At 39.5% G+C, this 19,939-nt stretch overlaps 3 protein-coding genes and 1 long non-coding RNA gene across 8 annotated transcripts in view; 1 reads left to right on the forward strand and 3 right to left on the reverse strand.

Annotated features, from left to right (window-relative positions):
- Positions 1-320: 320 nt before the first annotated feature.
- On the reverse strand, positions 321-1,884 carry epd (ependymin). Its single transcript, XM_077504003.1, has 6 exons — positions 1,714-1,884; positions 1,596-1,627; positions 1,358-1,495; positions 1,096-1,282; positions 898-979; positions 321-828 (listed from the first exon to the last, which is right to left on the reverse strand). The coding sequence occupies exons 1-6, from the start codon at positions 1,787-1,789 to the stop codon at positions 702-704; spliced, it is 642 nt and encodes a 213-aa protein (XP_077360129.1). The 5' UTR covers positions 1,790-1,884; the 3' UTR covers positions 321-701.
- A 4,396-nt stretch (positions 1,885-6,280) lies between these two features.
- LOC144005733 (uncharacterized) lies at positions 6,281-9,445 on the reverse strand. The gene is made up of 3 exons (XR_013279637.1): positions 9,055-9,445; positions 8,643-8,811; positions 6,281-7,014 (listed from the first exon to the last, which is right to left on the reverse strand). It is a non-coding gene; the product is annotated as an uncharacterized LOC144005733 (long non-coding RNA).
- Positions 7,001-9,805, forward strand: LOC144005732 (uncharacterized). 2 transcript variants are annotated; one of them, XM_077504004.1, is made up of 5 exons: positions 7,001-7,220; positions 8,668-8,823; positions 8,912-9,013; positions 9,131-9,322; positions 9,412-9,805. In XM_077504004.1, the coding sequence occupies exons 1-5, from the start codon at positions 7,173-7,175 to the stop codon at positions 9,598-9,600; spliced, it is 687 nt and encodes a 228-aa protein (XP_077360130.1). In that variant the 5' UTR covers positions 7,001-7,172; the 3' UTR covers positions 9,601-9,805. The 2 variants fall into 2 exon arrangements, with proteins under 2 accessions (XP_077360130.1, XP_077360131.1); XM_077504005.1 differs by lacking the exon at positions 7,001-7,220 and adding an exon at positions 8,040-8,505.
- Positions 9,688-19,939, reverse strand: part of myo1ca (myosin Ic, paralog a) — a 35,197-nt gene continuing 24,945 nt past the window's right edge. For all 4 annotated transcript variants that reach the window (XM_077503999.1, XM_077504000.1, XM_077504002.1 and 1 more), the window contains 30 exons: positions 19,759-19,874; positions 19,295-19,493; positions 19,120-19,200; positions 17,700-17,879; positions 17,520-17,618; positions 17,310-17,423; positions 17,162-17,233; positions 16,570-16,689; positions 16,391-16,473; positions 16,210-16,315; positions 16,053-16,133; positions 15,879-15,970; positions 15,715-15,809; positions 15,577-15,623; positions 15,414-15,494; positions 15,187-15,292; positions 13,975-14,092; positions 13,780-13,893; positions 13,612-13,688; positions 13,456-13,524; positions 13,281-13,365; positions 12,596-12,755; positions 12,440-12,523; positions 12,263-12,356; positions 12,122-12,177; positions 11,648-11,783; positions 10,801-10,871; positions 10,625-10,722; positions 10,452-10,551; positions 9,688-10,368 (listed from right to left, as the gene is read on the reverse strand). In XM_077503999.1, the coding sequence (XP_077360125.1) occupies positions 10,342-10,368; positions 10,452-10,551; positions 10,625-10,722; positions 10,801-10,871; positions 11,648-11,783; positions 12,122-12,177; positions 12,263-12,356; positions 12,440-12,523; positions 12,596-12,755; positions 13,281-13,365; positions 13,456-13,524; positions 13,612-13,688; positions 13,780-13,893; positions 13,975-14,092; positions 15,187-15,292; positions 15,414-15,494; positions 15,577-15,623; positions 15,715-15,809; positions 15,879-15,970; positions 16,053-16,133; positions 16,210-16,315; positions 16,391-16,473; positions 16,570-16,689; positions 17,162-17,233; positions 17,310-17,423; positions 17,520-17,618; positions 17,700-17,879; positions 19,120-19,200; positions 19,295-19,493; positions 19,759-19,874 (2,961 nt within the window). In that variant the 3' untranslated portion in view covers positions 9,688-10,341. The remainder of the gene's footprint in view (positions 10,369-10,451; positions 10,552-10,624; positions 10,723-10,800; positions 10,872-11,647; positions 11,784-12,121; positions 12,178-12,262; positions 12,357-12,439; positions 12,524-12,595; positions 12,756-13,280; positions 13,366-13,455; positions 13,525-13,611; positions 13,689-13,779; positions 13,894-13,974; positions 14,093-15,186; positions 15,293-15,413; positions 15,495-15,576; positions 15,624-15,714; positions 15,810-15,878; positions 15,971-16,052; positions 16,134-16,209; positions 16,316-16,390; positions 16,474-16,569; positions 16,690-17,161; positions 17,234-17,309; positions 17,424-17,519; positions 17,619-17,699; positions 17,880-19,119; positions 19,201-19,294; positions 19,494-19,758; positions 19,875-19,939) is intronic.

Consider the following 19,939-nt stretch of genomic DNA (forward strand, 5'->3'; position numbering starts at 1 on the left):
CTAAATGAATAAAGTATCCCTTTCAAGAAGAAACGGTCATTCTGCAAACTGCAAACGTGTGACAAGCACAGTAGCACCACCTATTGGCTGCTAATTGTACTGCTTCCGGTGTCCAAGCCAAAAAAGGTCAAGATGGATCTCTACGTAAATCAATGGTGGGAAAATAATCCAGCCCACATGAGCATTTACAAGAGCAATAATTATAGTGTATTAATTTATTAAGTAGTTGATTATTATAATTGATTTGTGTGTACTGCAATGAAATACAAACACTTTTAGCTAGCAGCTAGCTAGATAGATTGATTTCACGTTGGCCAGTATACCATATCTGCTCTTTTATTAAAAACTAAAGACGGAACAATACATTGAACAATCCAGTCACTGCAATTAAATTGCATCCTTCCAAAAACTTGGATTTTATTGAATTACACAAAAAAAAAAGAAAAAAAAAATTCTATACAAAACCACTGCCAGTTGTGTTTGTTGTTCCATTAATCGTAAAGGGCTGTGGAAGCAAGACTGAGTGAAAGCAGTTATTAATTATGATTAATTATATCATATATCTCATTACATTGAAAACGTATACAGTGTGACATCTTTCAGCATAGAGAAGTGGAAGGTGAAACAGTTGTAATGCATCGCAATATCCTGCAAAGTATTAAGGTCGCGCGTGAAAAGAAGGGGTCTGACGAGGGTTCTCTTTAGAGGAATTCATCAAAGAAGCCATATACTGTCCCTTCTGGTGTCTCCTCTGCATGCAATCCTTGGCAAAAGGGAGGCACTACAAGGAGATCAGGATCCTTGATCTCCAGTTCAACATTCATGTTGCTGGGGAAAGAAAGAGACAATATGAGGAGGCATTTATTTGAAGCTTCCCGAACATGCATGCAGCCATACCTGAAGAAGAACATAGAAGATTCTGTCACGTAGAACGTACTAAGAGGTAAACACCCCATTGTTGTGCACATGATGGTTTGACCTAAAAAAATCATCATTAATTAATATAAATTGAATTAAAGCTCTCGAACAATCTAAGTTAAAACAGTAAATAAGAATGAATTATTGGAAGACAATATTGTCAGTGTCTTGCCTTACTTTTAAAACCTGGCGTTGGTATTGTCCATACTTGAAATTTCAGGCCTTCCCCCTCGATGAAAGTACTCCCAGAGGTCATTGTGGACAAGAAGGTGGCATCCGTGGGTAAAGCGAAAGGGTGCTTTCTGTTTTGCAGTGACTTCTTCTCACAGCTCTGATTTTTGCTGTCGATCTTGTATAATATCCCCTGAATGATGCGAGAGTGACACATACATTTAAAGAACGTGAAGTAACGCGGTGGCTGGGGAGACAAAGCCGTTACCTCGTCAAAGAACACCAAAAGATCCAGATCCAAGGTTGCGTTGAAGGGTACGGTTACATTCGACTGGAAGCGGAGTTTCTTGTTCATTGAGTCGTACGTGAACGCGCCGATTGCTCTCGTTTCAGCTCTCATTCCCATCTGGTGTCATCCAAAAAGCGCACATTGAGAGAAAAACACGATTTATACCTTCCAAAACACGTTTAGATTTTTTGGTTAGAAACAAAAGAACATCACTCACCACGGAAGCTAATCCTGTCATATTGGGTGAACCTGAAAGACATTGTTTTCTTTTTAATTACAAAACTCATGTAAATGACGCACAATAGGCAAGGAAAGACGTCAAATGAAATTCTTACGACAAGGCTGATGGTGCTCTCCATGGGCAGTGGCAGTCCAGCACATGAAGATGAACAGCAGAACAGCTGTATACATTTTTCTCCCTCTCCAACAGCAGTTTAGAGTACAAAAAAAAAAAAAAAGGATTTTCACAAACGCAGCTAAGCCCCTCTGCTCTCCAGCGCAGCTCGAGCAGCTTTTAAAAGGACGCACCATAGCCTGAGATGACGTAAACAGCCAGCTTTCAAAACAAGTCCCCTGCTTTGTCCCGCCAGGTGGTGACCTTCTTAAAGGGGGGGAAAAAAAAATAAAAAATTGCTGGATTCCTTTTCTTGACTTGATTTATTCAGCTGTTCTTTGGTGTTTTACGACTGTGTTTATCTGCATCTTGCTTGCACTTTTTCAATGTCTGAATTTGGATCAGTAAAGTCTAACTTGTACTGTCTCATTATTTTGATTGTCAGATGAGAATTAATACAGGATTGTTTTATGATGCCCAGTAAAGCAAAGCAAAACAAAACAAAGTTTGTTCTTGTCATTTTAGCAGAAAATCTATACTGAAATTGCCCATTTTTATCACTTTTGATAGATGCTACTAGTATTTTTCTAGCACACCTAATCCCCATCTTAACATAAACTGAACAAAAGTTAGTATAAAATAACAAAAGGTCGGCAAGTACTAATTATAAAAGAGCTCAGTTGATTTCATGAGCACTGCTTATTTGTTCCTTACAACTGTAAGAGAATATCATACACCAGTAGTCACAAACTTGTCTGATACACTCTTCTCAAATATCAATTTGGCTCATATTACGTTAAATTTCTGTTAATATTGATAATTATGGTAGACAACAACAATATGTGATAACGCATCATATTAATAATTTCTTACAATAATCAACATTAATATAATATGCAACAAAGCTTAAATAATGACTTGGTATAAATTTTTCTTATTTTTTTGGTTGCAAATAATACTGCAAATATTCTCATTTATTAGTATCTTACTCTAGAGTAATCTGGCATTTCTTAATTAAAACAAAACAGCCAAATTTCAGAATGTCAGTGCGCCCTCCAGTGGACAAAATTAGCAGTTCATTTATGTCAAACTGCAGTTCGTGTTCTGTCCTCACCGGGTAGCTTCAAGTCCGCAGTCTGTATGTTTGACAGTTGACAGCCCTGCTCTAGATATTTATGTAGTCCTTGGGGAGGCTACCTGGTACTGGTGGGCACCTTGTTGGTGACACCTTGTCCTACAATTACATAAGCAGTTGAGTTGGTGGTTAGTCCTTTAGCTTAACAATTCTGTGTGGCGTTTGCATGTTGCACTCTTGCCAAAACATGCATGTTAGTTAGGTTCAATGAAGACTATAAATTGAATGTGATAGGATCCAGCTCAACTACAACCCTAGTGAGAATAAGCAGTGGGAAAACAAAAAAACAAACAAAAAAACAACAACAACGGATAGATGGACCGTACTAAACCACATACAGCTTTTAAATGTGGGATTTAACCTTCAAAGCTTAATTGATCAAAGGAGCTTTGGCAAAACAAGTAAGAGCCATTTCCACCCCACCAACAGCACAAGTTAGGTCAGGAATGTTTTGTTGTCCAAAGTTTGTGTAACAGTCATTTGTTCTTCCGGAATGTGTTGCTGTCCAAAAGTTGGTGCAGCTGTCGTTTATTATTCTGCTCAACATTGTGTCCCTGTGTCACCTTGTCCCTGCCAACAAGTCAGTGCACTTTTTTTTTTTGGGGGGGCGGAATAACGGCAACAGAATTATTGCTTACGTCTTCTGCATCTCAATAAATGCAGAGAGCTATTGTATTAATATTAATTTGTACTGTGATGTTTGGTTTTATAGCTGAGTGGTTATGGAGCCACGACACTGACAATAAGATTTGGTATTGAAAAAAAAAAATGTCATTGTGGGAAAAAGCTGGATTGGCATTAAAACAAGAATTGGCATTGTAAAAGATTGTATTGAAAAATAAAATATAAACATTGAAAAAAAACCCCACTATTTTCTTTAACCATATTTTTTGTATTATGCCTTTTTCAATGACAATCTGCAGATTTTTTTTTTTACGCATTTTTCGAGTTTCACGGTTAGTTTCAACTCGCTGTGTTTCACTTCTCTTTTTTTTTTTTCCCAGTTTCAACTTATTGGCAGTATTTTAACGTAGAGGGGCGGGGCTTTGACCAGGAGAACGCCTTCCAGCTTTTCAGGAGAGGAGAGAGCGCGCCCCCTGTCGGCTACAGGCAATACCTGAATTCCCTGTGGCATATCGTCACAGACTCGTGGAGACAAAAGTTGACCAGGAACTCCTAAACCGCCTGTAAGTCTGTTTTTTCGACATATAACCTTGTGGCGTCAGTGTTAATGTTTCTTTAGTAAACCACTTAGCATGCTAGCTAAATATGTCTAATACATGCCACAGGGAATTCAGGTATTGCCTTTATCCGACAGAGGGCGCGCTCTCCTCTCTCATCTCCTGAAAAGCTGGAAGGCGTTCTCCTGGTCAAAGCTCCGCCCCTTCACGTTAAAACACTGCCAAGTGAAACTGAAACCCAGCGAGTTGAAACAGAAAAACCGTGAAACGAGAGAGAGAAGTGAAACTGAAACCCAGCGAGTTGAAACTGAAAAACCGTGAAACGAGAGAGAGAGAGAGAGTGAGAGAGAGAGCGCGAGAGCGAGAGAGAGAGCGAGAGAGAGAAGTGTAAAAAAAAAAAAAAAAAACCTGCAGATTGGCATCGAAAAAGACATAATACAAAAACATATGGTTAAGGAAAATTGTGTTTTTTTTTCCACGTTTGTATTTTATTTTTCAATACAACCTTTCACAATGTCAATTCTTGTTTTACAATGCCTAATAGTACCAATCAATGCCAATGAAGCTTTTTCCACAATGACCTTTTTTTACCCCCCCCAATACCAAATCTTATTGTCAGTGTTTAGTTTAGTTTAGTTTATTCAATTTTTCCTTTCGGACACATTACAGTTTACATCAATCACATCACATCATTTGCAACATTGACATCCGAAAGAAGGGCTGACGGGTAGAAGCCGAATTATTCGAGACCCGTCCCCATCGACCCATTACTATAACGCATCAATCATATACATTATTTAAGTGTTGTGGCTCCACAAGAGATTACAAGTTAACATGAAAAATTGTGGATTCAGAGCCCTTATGAAAACAGCAACCTATAGATTTGCCTGAAAAACTAAATTGAATTTGTATCAAATTACTCTTATTTATGTGGTTTTATAGCTATGCTAGCTAGCTCTGTAGCTTTAAGAAGATGGTTGGTGTTGTCATATTTTAAATATAAAAAAAAAGTCAAATTAAGGTTTTGGTTATATGAGTCAGTTTACTTAATTGTATGAAAAAAAGAGAGAATCCTATTAAACAAGGGTGAAAAAAAAAATCAGTCCATGTGCGTCACATTCTTAAAATCTGTTTCCTTTCATTAACATATTTATTTTGTCATGTTCATGTGATTGTTTAAGATTTCCCATACTGTGACATGAATGACAACTTGACACATAGAAAGAGTTGCGCAATAATGTGTGAAAGGAAAAACAGGAAGGAAATGCATAACAAAACCAAGAATAAGACTGAGAGTAAACAATATTCAGTACGTCACAAGGGAAATTTGCTTTGAAGGCGCCATTGGGGGCGGAGATTATGAAAATGAGGGAAGCCCTTCTCCTGATGCGCAAACCACATGTGAGAACTTCTGCCCAAGAGGAAGTCATGAAGTACAATGATTCAATACCACTCCAAGTGGCAAATGGTTACCTCATACTTGTGTTGGAAGATCACACTATTGCTGAACACAAGTTATTCTGAAGATGAAAAATGTTTGTTGTGTAATTGGTTAGAGGCCTGATATTGACTCTTGGGGGATACCTCTATGAAATGTACAAGAGAGCTAAACAGTACTTTAAATCAATTCACCTTTTTGGTTTGATTCAAAGGATCAAAACATACATTTTTAGTTTGGCCTATTTCTATTTGTATGTATGAAAAGTGCTATATTATGGGGTTGGCAAGCTACAGATAGAGTGAAAACCGATACAACTTCTTGGAACACACAACGAAACCGGTTGCCGCTTTGACTACTTCAAGGTAAAGTACAAAGACAGAAAAGAAAAAAGAAAAAAAAATAGAAAGACACCTCACCTCGCTCTATACAAGCAGCCAACACTGATGTGCCAAAGTGAAACGGCCAAACCACAAAGAGGTTAGCTGAAACCTGTGGTGGTTTGTTTGGTGGAGGCGTTATTTCCAATGATTTTGGACAGATGTTTTGATATTTTGAAATTGCCAGAAACATTTGACCAAGTATACAGAAAGCTCCATTTACAGTGCAGGATACACAGTGCACATACGCACGCACACACTGCATGGTACACATTTGGTAAATTATTAACAGTGTTCATCAGCCACCTTGGAATGTTAGGTAACTTCCCAAACAAGTTAGGGATTTACCACTGCGTAATTATCACATCCATCATGTTTGGACTGAAGAAAAACTTGCACATTTCCTTATCTAAGAGAAATATATTTACGGTATTTATGCACAATGTGAAATGTAACCATAACGTATAATCATAATCCAACTTGTACTTGGATTAAAACCTGAAATTAAAGTCCCATTATTTTGTTTTTGCTCGACACTAAACACTGATACCATAACAGACATTTATTTAATGTATTCGGCAGTAAAAATATCACTTTCTTTTTTGAAACTACTTTCCCCTTTTGCGATTTTTGTTGGATCATTCGTTCATTAGTCATGAGTATCACGAGACTCCTGGTATATTCCCATAAGGTGCACGGTTAAGTTTGAATCTTTATGAAACTCCCTGTTTTGTTTCCAGGGGTAAATGTGTATGAGACAATATATTGGATTATTATGTTATTGCTAAATGTACCAGGGACCTTCCAGGCAGTTTGTATTTTTAGTCTAAAGAAGGAAAGGGGTATTATAAAATAAAAAGTGGATTTTATTGAGGAAAAGAAAAACCATGTGAGATTGCCTAAGTGGGAACCCAGTTGAAGCTGATTATTACGATTATACTGCAAAGAGAAATTCAACTCACCCTTTGATGTACTGTTCTGTATATTTGCATTGCACAGCACACACAGAACCAAATTACATACTTGCATGATGCAAGCATGTAAGGCTTGAGCTGTTGGGTTGGATTGCTGCCATGCTCACGTGCACCTCGATAGTAGTCAGGATGCAGAACAGCGTCTCTCAACAACAACTGTATTCGACTAAGTTTCTTACTTGGCAACTTCCTCCCTTTTGAATGATTCATGTTTGTAACCACAAGATGCGGTAACCGTAAGTGAGAGAGAGAAAAGAGAGGAGGGGGAAAAAAAAACGAAAAAAAAAACTCCAGTTTAGTCAGGAACCGAAAACATGAACAATATAAATTGAAGATGCAGTAACACAGAAGCATGAAGTTTTGCCACTTAAGAGTGATCGGTCACTGCTCCTGCTCCAAGGTATGATCATCTTTCGTATTATACTTGAATAAAATATGGGTAATTGTAGGCATGTCTTTTAATTGATTTTTTTTAAAGTTTACATTTAGCATTATCATTGTATAAGTGCAGGAAGCCATGGAGACAATTTGGATTTTGATTTAGTGAGGTTAAATTGAGGTTACATTGACTCTTGACAGCCTGCATTACTTTTATTCAGATTTGTACTGTATCTGTGCAAATTGTATTTCATGCTGAGCTATATACAGTACATGTGGTATGCTTGCATGTGTGAGTATGAATTAGTGAACACAGAATTTTCCTTCATCATTATAAATACAAAAATATTAATATTAATGAGCTTGTGAACAAATGATACTAAACCACGAAAAAAAAAACAATATACAGTAGTTTTCTATTTTTGCACAACTCCTCCCCCCCAACTTCAAAATTTACAAAAAAGTACTAGGACAGTGGGTTTGAAACAAAGTACCACCTAAAAAATTCTTAGCTTTCCAAGGACTTCCATTATTACCAACATTAAAATAAAGCAGTGTAGAACGTCATCATATCGAGACGGGAAAAAAGCGTTCAAGGTTTAATGCAAATGTAGTGTACTAGAACGTTCAATACAAGTGAACTGTAATTGAAAGTGAACGTTCTGAATGAGTTCTCGAGCGATTACAAATCATTAAAAAATATTTTTCTTGCACTGTATGTTTTATTAGTAATTCCAGTAAGCTTTTTTTTTTTTTTATAAACACCTTTGGTTATTTGTTTTTAAATGCTTCTACTTCATCTACGTCATGTAAAGCACATGTGTAAGAACTGTGCTATAAATAAAGCTGCCTTGCCTTGTTGCTTTCGTGTATCACACTGCCACAACTATGTCAAAACGTTATTTCACAATGCTGAATCATATTTTGTTTTTAGCCAGGATGATGTAATTTTTTTGTCTGCAGCAATAGACAGACTGAACAGTATTATAGGATTAATACATACACAAAAAGCTGTCATGTATTTTATAAAATTAAGAGGTGGCAAATCCAGGTCCAGAAAGTAAATACCCAGTCACAGTTTGGCTTTAGCCCCTCGTTCTAGCTAGCTAGCTTCCTAGCAGGTGAACCAGCATCATGGAAGCTAGCTAGGCTAGGGCGCTAGCTAGCTAGCTAGCTAGCACCTGAGAATAAAGCCAAACTGTGGCAGCTCTCTAGCAGGTAAATGAGCATCATGGAAGCTAGCTAGGCTAGGGCACTAGCTAGCTATCACCTGAGGCTAAAGCCAAACTGTGGCAGATCCCTAGCAGGTAAACGAGCATCATGTAAGCTAGCTAGCACCTGAGGCTAAAGCCAAACTGTGACAGGGTTTTTAGTTTCTGGTCGGGGATTTTCCACCTCTGTAAGCAATTTAAAAGTAAAAAAAAAAAAAAAAAAAACTTCTCACAGCTATGTTGCTCCTTGTTTTCCAGATGCTTGCCGGATTCTGTGCTCTCATCCTTCTTTGTTGCATACTGAGCTGTGCCGAGTCAGCCCCATCACTCGGCATCCACAAGGCTAGATACAGCAACTCCTTCCGCCTGGCAAGGTCCACTCGAACCCGTGTCCAGCAGTTGCTGAGTAAATATGTAAGTGGTCAACAATGCTGACAAATTGTTACTTTGTGCCTGCTCAGCTTTTAAAATTGGTCAAAAAATGTTTGATTCCCTAAATCAGAAGGAGCAGCAGTTAGGAAACAAGGACTTTGAGGACAGAAGTGGTTATTTGAACGACCTGCCATCGCTTTCTACAGACTTCAACAGCTGGCTCCAGCTTACGGTTAGTCACTTTTTCAAATTGTGCATGACAAAATACGTCACCTTGATCAGACTTCCTGTTTACATTTTGAAACCGTTCCCCTGGCTCAACTTGTGGCTCTTGTTGTCTGCGTCTAAGGATTGGGACCGACTACATGCCGCTCTGTCAGACATGCAGGCCTACAGGAACAGGCTGGAATGGCAGAGGAAAGAACTGGAAACGGAGGAAAAAGAGAAGAGGGGAGCGCAGGCGCTCCTCAACACTTTACCGAAGAACATCAAGCACATTGAGCTGGATCTGAGGGACCTGATGAGCCAAGTCAGCAGTCAGGTATGCTCACACACATTCTGTCCCTGAAAATCTGAAAAAAAAACCCCAAAAACATGACATTTAAAAAAAAAATGTATTTCCTTCTTTAGATGAGTTACATAAAGACTTCCAGCAGAAAACCAACCTTCCCCACTGTTTGGACACCCTTGAACCAATCAAATATCTCTAAAACACTGTGGGAAAAGCGTGTGGAGGGTTACATCGTTTTACGGGATCTCGACCTTTACCTCACAAAGTTGGCCCGAGATTTCCTCCTCCTGGCCTCTAAAAGTCAGTAACACCGGAACAACGGAAGATTTTGGGTGTTGTGGAGTTATCTCGCACCGAGGACCTGAATCGACTGGACTTTCCAAAGACACAAGATATTTGCTTATTTATTTATTTATTTGACATATTTATTTGATAGATTTCAGTTGTATTATTTATCTTACACAGACAAGTGTTCCAAGTACAAGTGTTTATATGACATTTTGTATTATATATTTGTATATGGCTTTCAATAAAAAATATGAAATGTGAAGACTTCATGTATGATGTCATCGACCATTAGCGGATATTCTTTGAAAGACAATTTTGCATAGCATATTTCCTCAAATAGTGGCTCCGCTCTGTTCTTCAATTCACCACATGGGTGCATCATTCACTTCAAAAAAATAAAAAATAAAAAATAAAAAAATGCTGCACCTCCTTTTGAATGTGAAAGACCGCAGTCAGCCCTTACGGAGCCAAGATCCAAACCCAGAATCTCATAATTGTGAGGCAAATCTTGGAACCACTATTCCACCGATCTGCCATGATTTCATGACATTTAATTATGTGGAAAACAATGAACAATCAATAACTTAATTTACTATTGACGCCTAATAGAAGCCTGGGACTGTACACATTGTTTTGAGTACATAAAGGCCACTATAAGAGGAGATTTTGAATACAAGCTGTGTGCTTCATTGCATCAAGAGCAGAGTGTGTTAATCTTCCCGTTATCGAAGTGTTAATTAGAAGTGATCTGGTTTTGTTCTTCATGTGGTGTTGATCCGAGGGGCAGTCTAGGGCAAAATCAAATTGAATACTTTATTTAGTAGGCTTCTTTTATTTGAATGACTTGACATAAGAGCAGCTACCGACTCACCACTAGCAGGTGTCCTCTTTTGCCTTTGGCCACCTTCAGCTCAGAGCCCCTGACGAAATCGATGATCCCCTCATTGCCTCGTGCCCCTGCAAACCTAACGCTGATAAAGCGTCAGATCTGTTAAAATGGTGCTGTTTGTGGACCTCGGCTTCAGCGGTCAGACGAGGCCTTACCTGCCAGGCTTGACGTTGACGTGGTTTAACATGCGGGCCATCAGGGCTAATTTTGTCACTAGCTCGATCACATGGTTGCAGTGCAGCAACACATCACCCTGGGCAAGATGCAGGACGATTCGGGATGCCCTCCATTATTGTACTGTACACAACTAAACTGAGCTTAATTTCTGTACCTTTTGTTTATTGTCCTCAGTGGGTAGGTGCAGAACAACCATCCCGTCGCTGAGAGAGCTCACTGAGATACCTGCAAATTTTAAGACAAAACCCTAATTTACAAAAAAAACCCTGATACAAGGAACACCTAATTGAACATTACAAAATGACATGACGGAAACGCAAACCATTCATCAAGGGAGTACGCCCTCTGCTGAGGACATGTTGTACTGCAACCACCCACTTAGAAGATATATTTTGAGTTGACCACAACTTTTGAACCTAATGGCCTAGAGCAGATACCCAGCCAGAGTCGACTCCGCCATTTTCAGGGCCTCTTAACACGCTGGACGTGCTTCTGTGGCTCTATAACCCTCTGTTCACCCAGAATGGACGTCAAAATGGCTGTTTGGACCACTTCCGTTTAGCTCCGCCCCGTTTGACTGGTTGAGTGTTTGTAATTTTTGATGTTCCATTAAGTGTTAAAAAATAAATACATGTGAAGTCATAAGACAGCACATCACTAAATCTGTAATAATAATAATAATAATAATAATAAAAAAACATTTTGTAAAAAAAAAAAAAAAAAGAATCTATGAGGGTGGAGTTAAACGTTCCGTCCACCTCACGTTGAACCTAATTATTGCCATCTAGTGGAAGAGCATTAAATTGTTCTGCCTATTTCTAAACATTGCTGAATGCTGACATAAATAGATGAACAAAAATATTTTTTCCAACTGGTTGGGTAAAGTTGAATGATACAGTGATTGGAAATCATTCCTCTATGGGCTGTGAGCAGTATACAGGATCACATCAGAGAATTCCGATTGGATGCTCAAAACGATACTACGTGATGATCAAACAGACCTCCGAGGGCCGCGTAGTCGATTCTCTGCTTGATCTTGGTCCTGTCCACCAGCACGGCGAAGGTGGTGGAAAGGAGGAGCTGACGAGAGCGAGGTTTGAAGCCCCTCCTGTCGTACTTCGTGACCGGGACGCCGTACTGTGGAAGCACAAGCATGTAGCACACTGTTGCAGATCATTCTGAGGTGTTTTTATCCATCCATTTTCTTCTGCTTATCCTACCCAGGGTTGAGAGACTGTTAAGCCTATTATTATTATTATTATTATTTTGTTTAACTTGCCTCATATTAGCTTTAGAGTGTAAAATAGTGTGATTCTGTATTTCACAGTAACTATGGAAAGCATCGTGAGACCTGTCTGTGAAAGGTTCTATAATAAAAAGATCAACTTCCACTCTCACATTCAAACAAATGGGCAGAGTTGTCCACTTAGATAAATGAATGGGAAAAACCCTCATGCAAACAGTGTGAAATTCACCTGCACTTTGTCACTGCCGAGAGTCTGGAGAACTTTGAGACTGATCTGCTCACGTTCTATTTAAAAAAAAAAAGTGAGTGAGTCAATGTATATTTCTTGTATTAGACTGTATTATTGTGAGGAGAGTGAATAAACATGCACCGATCCTGGTGTCCAAAAAGAGCCTGCCAACGCTCTCAGGATAGCTTTCTTTCTGATCCTTGAAGAGCTCACTGGCAACAACCTTCTGTGTCATCTAGTCATGAGTCACGTCATTAATTATATTCATAAATTGCAAACAGGATCACAATTAAACCTAATTTATCACACTAAACTTACTTGATTCTTCCATTCAGGCTGGATCCTCATGCAATACTTCATGACCATGTTCCGCATGTGCAGAGCGCGAAGGTACTCTGAAGCCTGCAGGTGAAAACAGATCGACAATCACTGGTGGATTTCTAACTGTTAGCTGTAAACGACTGTTGACTGTACCTCAGTGACAGAGGGAGGAGATGGCAGCCAGCTTTTGTCCAAAACGTTTGTTGGCAGGTTTTTGCTAAGCTTCATGAGGAAGGAGTAACGCACATGATCCAAGAAATAGTCATTTTCTGGACAGTAGTCCTCATGGCGGTAGATAAAGCCTTTTATGAACCTGAAAAAACAGATACAAGTCTCTTCTTTCATCAGGGAAAAAAAAAGTATATTTCTATCTGTTTCCGTTTTGCAGCAATTAGCATTAGAATATAGCTAAGTTTAAACATTTTTCACAAATCTATTTAGAGTTGTGAGTAATAGACCTTTTTTCAACATTATTCAACATCTTGATCTCCTTCGCTCTGTTGCCACCTGCTGGCTGTTTGTGTATTAAGTACCATTTTTGCAACCGTTCTGACTGCATCAAAGCCTTCTGTATACTCTAGCATAACCCCCCCCCCCCCCCATAAAAACGTAAAAACACGTCTTTGGGACACTAAAACATAAAATAAAACATTTATATGTTTTTGGGAGAAAAATGAGTTAAGATAGGATAGGTAATGATAATGAAATAGGGAACTATTAGAATTGTAAAGATATAAATGTTGATTCAGCTTTGTGTGAGAGCTCATTTAAAAACACAGGTGTGCCTAAAAAATTTTAAAGATGAAAAAATGGATTACAATGAGAGACAGTTGTGTACCTGCGTATCAACTCAGCAGCCTGTCGACGCCTCTTTGCCCTCCGCCGTGCTTTCATCCCTCGCCATGCGGACTGAATCACTATGACTGCACATTCACAATGCGTTTATATTACTACAAAGTCATCCGAAGAACTGTTGAGGCTAAAATGTTAAAACAAGTGGAATGCGCACTGACTTGCGTGCCTGATTCGTTTGTATTTGGCTCGCTCCCTGTAGCCTCTCCATGATGTCTGCAGAGTCAAAGCTGGAACACAAAAGAAGAAGTTTCTTATGAACTTGGTGAAATTATCTGGATTGTTGAGAGACATTTCTTTGTCATAATGTTACTCGCCTATCTCTGGCTTTTTGGCTTGAAGTGCATCTTCAGTCAGAAAGAGAGTTTTGGGGAAACGGATGAATATTTTGGACCTGCATAGAATGAAAGATTACAAACTGCAGTAGTGCAAAGTTTGTCACAGATTAAAATAAACGTTGTGAAAGTCGATGGACGATATTTTGCCTGCCCAGTTTGTACTCCTCCTCTTGGTAGCCAAGGTGGTTGACCAGTGTGGCCACACCATCTTGGAGTCTGCCATACCAGACGGGCCACGTCTCCGGACATAGCGGCTTGTACCTAAGGGCACATAACATAATGAAATGGCCTAGCTGAGGATACACGAAGCCCAAATAAACCGTGATCGGAGTAGTGAGTCACCTCTGCAGGAAGGCTTCGAAGCTGCGTCTATAGGCAAAGCCTGCTCGCCTCACCCGAAGGTTCTCCATCAGGCCGAGGTACCTGACTTGGTGTCTGACAAGAACTTCATCAAAGTGACCTGCAGGTGGAGAGCATATCAGCTAGTTTGAAATACTTTGTCAGAACACATTAGTATATACTCAGAAATATACAGTGGCGGAGCTACATGGTGGCTAAATTTGGTACCCGTCTTCATTTGATTGTTATTATTGATGATGATGATGATGATTATTATTAATAATTTCATTGTTATTGTTTTTATATTAGTATTATATATTTTATTTTTTATTTATTACATTATATTTATTTTACTTAGTATAAAATCAGACTGGCCATCCCAAAGAAAATTTTCTGGTCACGACACTGTAAATTAGAATTTTCATTAATCATGATTAATCACTTAATTATTATTGTTTTTTTTAATCAACATTTCTTGCCCGCCAAATTTGAAGGGCACCTGTTACGTGTTCATTCTTTTGACATTGAATGTTATGAGGACATCTTCAACACTTTTTGATCCACTGCATACGCTCATCCCCTCTTTTTCTAATCAGTAACTATTACTATATTACTTGCATAATTTAAAATGGAAAAAAAAATATCACCACAATATTTTGACATGAAAAAATATTCTGAATGTCATACACAAACATTTATTAAAAGCTTTACTTTAATGCATGTAGTTGTGTTTATTGCTCAAACACACCTTTGCTACCTTTTACGCTGTCAAGGTAAAGGATCTCTGGTCAAAATTAATAGTGTGATTAATCTGTGTTAATTCACGATTAAGGCAATATTTTCTGATTAATTAATTAGTTAATGCTTTAACCTTGACAGCACTAATCAGAAGTATATATCTATACTCCTAGCTGTCCATTATATTGTACCGCCAGCATGATTCCCCCCCCCCCCCCCCCCATCATTCTTAGTTAACATTGATGACAATAAGCAACACATTTTTTTTTTACATGAACTAAGGACCTCATTAAAATTTGGTGTGGATCAACTAAAGAAATTCTTTGTATGATGTGTTGTTTGCTTACACTTCAAACTACTTTGCAACTAAGACTATCAAGAAATTTCCAAAATTTAATACAACATCGGAATGAGCATTTGATATCATAGGTTTGCGCAGGTCTACTTAATGAAGTGTCATCTGACATACAAGTTCACCTGGCTGCTTGGCATCATTCGGTTTGATACAGCGGATATATGACGGTTCTTTAGTCATGAGGATATCCATAAGTTTCAGTAGGCTATTTTTAAAGTGAGTGGCAGCCTGGAGAAAAAAAATACAACAACAATTGGAAAGGAATTGGTAGAATTGAAGATACATATCAAACTTGATTATGTCCTTTTTAGAGAGAGAGGGAGAGAGAGAGAGAAAGAAAAGCTCATACCATGTGTGGGCGTTTCTGCTCCGTCACTTCCTCTCTGGAGAAACACTGACTTATGATCTCGTTGTCTGACTGACACATGACCTAGACACAGACAGACCAAAAACAATGCATCATGTCAACACAGTGGGAAACCCTCTTTCTAGCAATTACAAATGTTGTTTACCTCTTTCAGAGTCCTGTTCAGTGAGTCATTGTTCTTCTCAAGGAAACCTAAACGAATGAAAAATGGCATCAACTTTGTTTTTCATTTATGAGTTGCATCATATAGACTAATGATAATCCTGAGGAAATGAATGGTTACCATCAACATTGTAGTTGACCTCTCCAGCATAGTGCAGCAACCTAAACTCCTCTCGACTCATGACCTTCCGAGTTTTGCCATTTGCCAGCTTGTGACTGCAAGACACGTGGAGATTTACAAACAAAAAATAATAACAACAGTGATTGGATCATGTTCACGCATACGTGACAAAATGGGGATGGCCGCCAAGTGTGTCCTCCAATTTCTCTAAGAATGAGGCATCACTCGTCTCTCCGGGTCTCAGACACTCCTCGTCCTGAAAGACAGGAACGCTACTCAACTGATAACAACAAGAGCAGACAGGCAGATATTTCCACAAGGACCTTATATACACACACCAGAATGGCGATGATGCCCTTGTGCTTCTCCTCTATCAGGTCACAGATGATTTTGTTGTCAAAGTACTGCACCATCTCCCACTGAAGATGGGCGGCGTAATGTGTTAGAGTGGAAATGGGTCAAATGTATGCATTTTGAGATTTATAATACACTCACTGCTATTCCCTCTGTTGTGTACTCCTCTTGCTCGGATCTGAGGGTGAGCTCAATAAAGAGCTGCTGGAGCTTCTCACTGCAGTAGTTGATGCAGAACTGCTCAAAGCTACAGGGAAAGAAAGAAACGATTGTTGTAACATATTTAGGTGGAAGAGATACGTCAAACAAGTACTAGTTAGACCTGTTGCGCTGTAGGACCTCAAAGCCATAGATGTCCAAAAGCCCGATCACTGGGAAGGCTTTATTGCTGTGGTCCATGTCATCCTGTATAACAATACAGAAGGCAATAGACACATGATGACATTGTAAGAGTTGGCTTTGTCTTGTTATTAAAATAAATAAATAAATAAATGGCGGCACCTTCAGAGCAAGAGACTGGTTGATCTTATCAACCAACCAAGTGAAGCTCCGACCATAGAGCGCTTTGGCTAAGGCGTCTCGGGCTGACATTGCTTGCTCAAAGTTGTGTGGGATGATCATCTGGAATGCAAGTAAGAAGAATTTTAAAGGGGAGGTCAACCTTAAACATTTCTTGACAATAATATGGTATATGTGACTTAACTAATCTAAACATGACATTATGATTAATATTACATTTGTGGACTATGAGCTATGCAAGCAGAATGAGGGGACGGACATTGTGTCACTTGCTGTCAACTGAAGATGACATCACAGTTGCTCAGGGCTCAGGCAACGACCAATCACAGCTCACCTGCTTTCTGAAGCTGAGCTGTGATTGGTTGTTATCTGAGACCTGAGCAACTGTGATGTTATTTTCACTCGACAGCAAGTGGCAAAATGGCCACCTTCTGATATTGACAGCTGGATTTTACTGCTTAACTCAACATCAACTAATGCAATATTAGCCAGAATATCATATTTAGACTAGTGGAGCTGCATAGAACATATTATTGTCAAGAAACACCCAAATCAAGAACAATAGTATCATTACCTCCTCCCCTTTGGCGGTGAGTTTTTTGTGAGTAAGAGCCTCGCTGAGGGATGAGGCTTCAAGACCCAGCAGCTGCAAAACAAGAGCACATCTGTTCAGTTGCTTTTAAAATTTGAACATCGACCAATACTTGTGGGATAACTCTGACCTTTGCAGCATTTGCTATCGGCATCTCAGTGGTAATGTGCGTTTCACCTTCCTCGCCTTCTCCAAACTGAGTGTTTCCCAGATGGAGAATGCTGGCAATGATGCTCAACAAATTCTGAGAAAAAGACACATGAATCACACTGGTGAAAACGAGAGAAGTGTTGTACATTTGGAGATTTAAAGACGGACAAACAGAGTGATTTTGACGAACCTGCAGGTCTTCCTCAGTGAAGCCAATAACAGACAAGGCATTCATCAAAACTTTCCAATTATTCTTGTCACTAATGGAGCTGACTTTGGAACAGCTTCCCTGTCAAGACGACTCAGTATCATACACCAAATATCAAGATTAATTTACGTGTACGAAGAATACAACTTTTGTTTAACGAACCTTAACCAAATACGGGTAGTTTAAAGGGTTTCTTTCAAGATCCAACATTTGGAGAAGTTCACTGCTGCCACCATCCAGAAGCTGGTAGAAAATGTGGAAGTTTCTTTCGCCGTGGTTCTGGTGGACCACGCGAGATTTTTCCAACAGGTAATTGAGGATGTGGCCACCCACTGGCGTCCCCTATGATGGGCAGGATTGGAACACCATGAAAAGAGAACTGCAATAATCTACACATTATTTCTAGAATGGTGCAAGGTGGTTTACATACAGAATTTAAAGTGGAAGTCAACCTTAAACATTTCTTGACAATACTTTGTTATATGTGACCTCACTAGTCTAAACATGACATTCTGTTTAATATTACATTTGTGGAATATGTGTTAAGCAGCAAAATCCAACCGTTTTTATCCATCTAACCCGGGATTTACACCGGATGCGGCTGCGGTGGGTCTTGACTGCGTGCTCCAGAAGCGTCAATTTTTTGGCCAACTTACACCGGCTCCGCACAGCTGCAGTCCGGCAGCTCCGTCGCCAACCACTTCTGGCGTGTCTCGCGTGACCGCGCGCGATCATGTGGCATTAAAAACAACGGCAAACACAGAAAGTCTGTGCTCAACAGATGCAGAAAGAGAGGTGGACTTTTATTATTTTGTGGCTTTCCACCTCCAATATAAACCTCTCCTCGTCCATGTTCGCTGGTGTCTAAACCGTGAATGAGCACCTTGCCCGTTAACACCAGGCCCGGCAACGCCCACATCACGTTTTGCTGACATGCTTGCGAAATAGGAGCGGGCGAGTGTTTTGTTCTGAAAGGTAACCGGAATTTTATTTTGAAACTGCGTCGGTTTTCCTGTCCCGCTCGATGTGTTTTGTGCTAGCTTGCCATTTGCCGGAGGCCGACGGATGAGGCATCCGGCAAAAATGGAAAATTGGTCCACCCGTGCGTCTCAGCTGCGGCAACGCACACGCAACCGGTGTAATTTGCACCATTCGAATAAATGGAATCTAATTGGTTGCGTCGCCGGAACGCACCGCAGCCGCATCCGGTGTAAATCCCGGGTTAAAGGAGGCGGCCATTTTGCTACTTGTTGTCGACTAAAGATGACACCACAGTTGCTCAGGACTCAGGCAACGACCAATCACAATTAAATGGTCTTCTGAAGCTGAGCTGCGATTGGTTGTTACCTGAGATCTGAGGAACTGTGATCTCATTTTCACTCAACAGCAAGTGGCAAGATGGTTGCCTTCTGATATTGATAAAAACTGCAGGATTTTGCTGCTTAACTCATATTCCACTAACACAGTATTAACCAGAATATTGTATTTCGACTAGTGGGGCTGCATAGAACATAGTATCGTCAAGATGTATTTTTTTTTACTTCCCCTTTAAAATTAAAATAAACAGCAAAAGATTGTTTACCTTGAAGTCAAACTGCACATCCATATATTTTCCAAACCGACTTGAGTTGTCATTCTTTAATGTTTTGGCGTTCCCGAATGCCTACACAAACAAAAAGTTTCATGATCGAAAAGCAACATTCAACATTCAAATGTACCAAATATGCTTTGATTCACACTGCTGTTCTATTAAATACCTCCAGAATAGGGTTGGACTGGAGGAGGCGGTCTCCCAGCGTGGTCATGTGATGATTCGTGGGGCAGGTGACAGCATAGTAGAGGAGGATTTTCTTAGAGGCTTCTGTTTTACCTGAACCGCTCTCACCTGATATAAGAATACACTGATCCTTCCATGTAGTCCGCATGGCCCGGTACGTGTTGTCTGACACTGCATAGCTGAGTGAAAAACAAAACAATTTCAGATTCACGCACATGTAGTCAATTGTCATGTTGATAGCTGTGCATTAAACTCATAATGCTGCCAATTATGTATACAACAACAAATCATTATTCATATTATGGAATTACAACATTTCAGAAATGCGCATGTTATTAAGGCACATAATCCATTCTAGATACAAGTTATCGTAAAAATAAGACAAATAATTAATAATTCACATTACATTGTGTGGTTACTAGCATCAACAAAAACAAGACTCACATGTGAGGAGAGATTTCATAGAAACTAACTCCCTTGTAGCGTTCCATCTGTGGCTTGGAGTAAATCTCAAGCTCTTTGTAGGGGTTCACTGACACCAGCACTGAGCCTATGTAAGTCTGAGCCAAAACGGTCACAAAATTATACCAAACATTCAAACATCACTCCAACTTTCAGCATTTCA

The sequence above is a fragment of the Festucalex cinctus genome, chromosome 18 (genome assembly GCF_051991245.1).
Source record: "Festucalex cinctus isolate MCC-2025b chromosome 18, RoL_Fcin_1.0, whole genome shotgun sequence".
NCBI classification, from domain to species: Eukaryota; Metazoa; Chordata; class Actinopteri; order Syngnathiformes; family Syngnathidae; genus Festucalex; species Festucalex cinctus.

Coding starts and splice junctions, on each gene's coding strand:
- epd (XM_077504003.1), bottom strand. CDS start 1,789: ATGTATACAGCTGTTCTGCTGTTCATCTTCATGTGCTGGACTGCCACT. Junction 1,496..1,595: donor TGACAGGATTAGCTTCCGTG/GTGAGTGATGTT, acceptor GGATGACACCAG/ATGGGAATGAGAGCTGAAAC. Junction 1,283..1,357: donor TTTTGGTGTTCTTTGACGAG/GTAACGGCTTTG, acceptor CGCATCATTCAG/GGGATATTATACAAGATCGA.
- LOC144005732 (XM_077504004.1), top strand. CDS start 7,173: ATGAAGTTTTGCCACTTAAGAGTGATCGGTCACTGCTCCTGCTCCAAG. Junction 7,221..8,667: donor GTCACTGCTCCTGCTCCAAG/GTATGATCATCT, acceptor CTTGTTTTCCAG/ATGCTTGCCGGATTCTGTGC. Junction 8,824..8,911: donor AGCAGTTGCTGAGTAAATAT/GTAAGTGGTCAA, acceptor TCCCTAAATCAG/AAGGAGCAGCAGTTAGGAAA.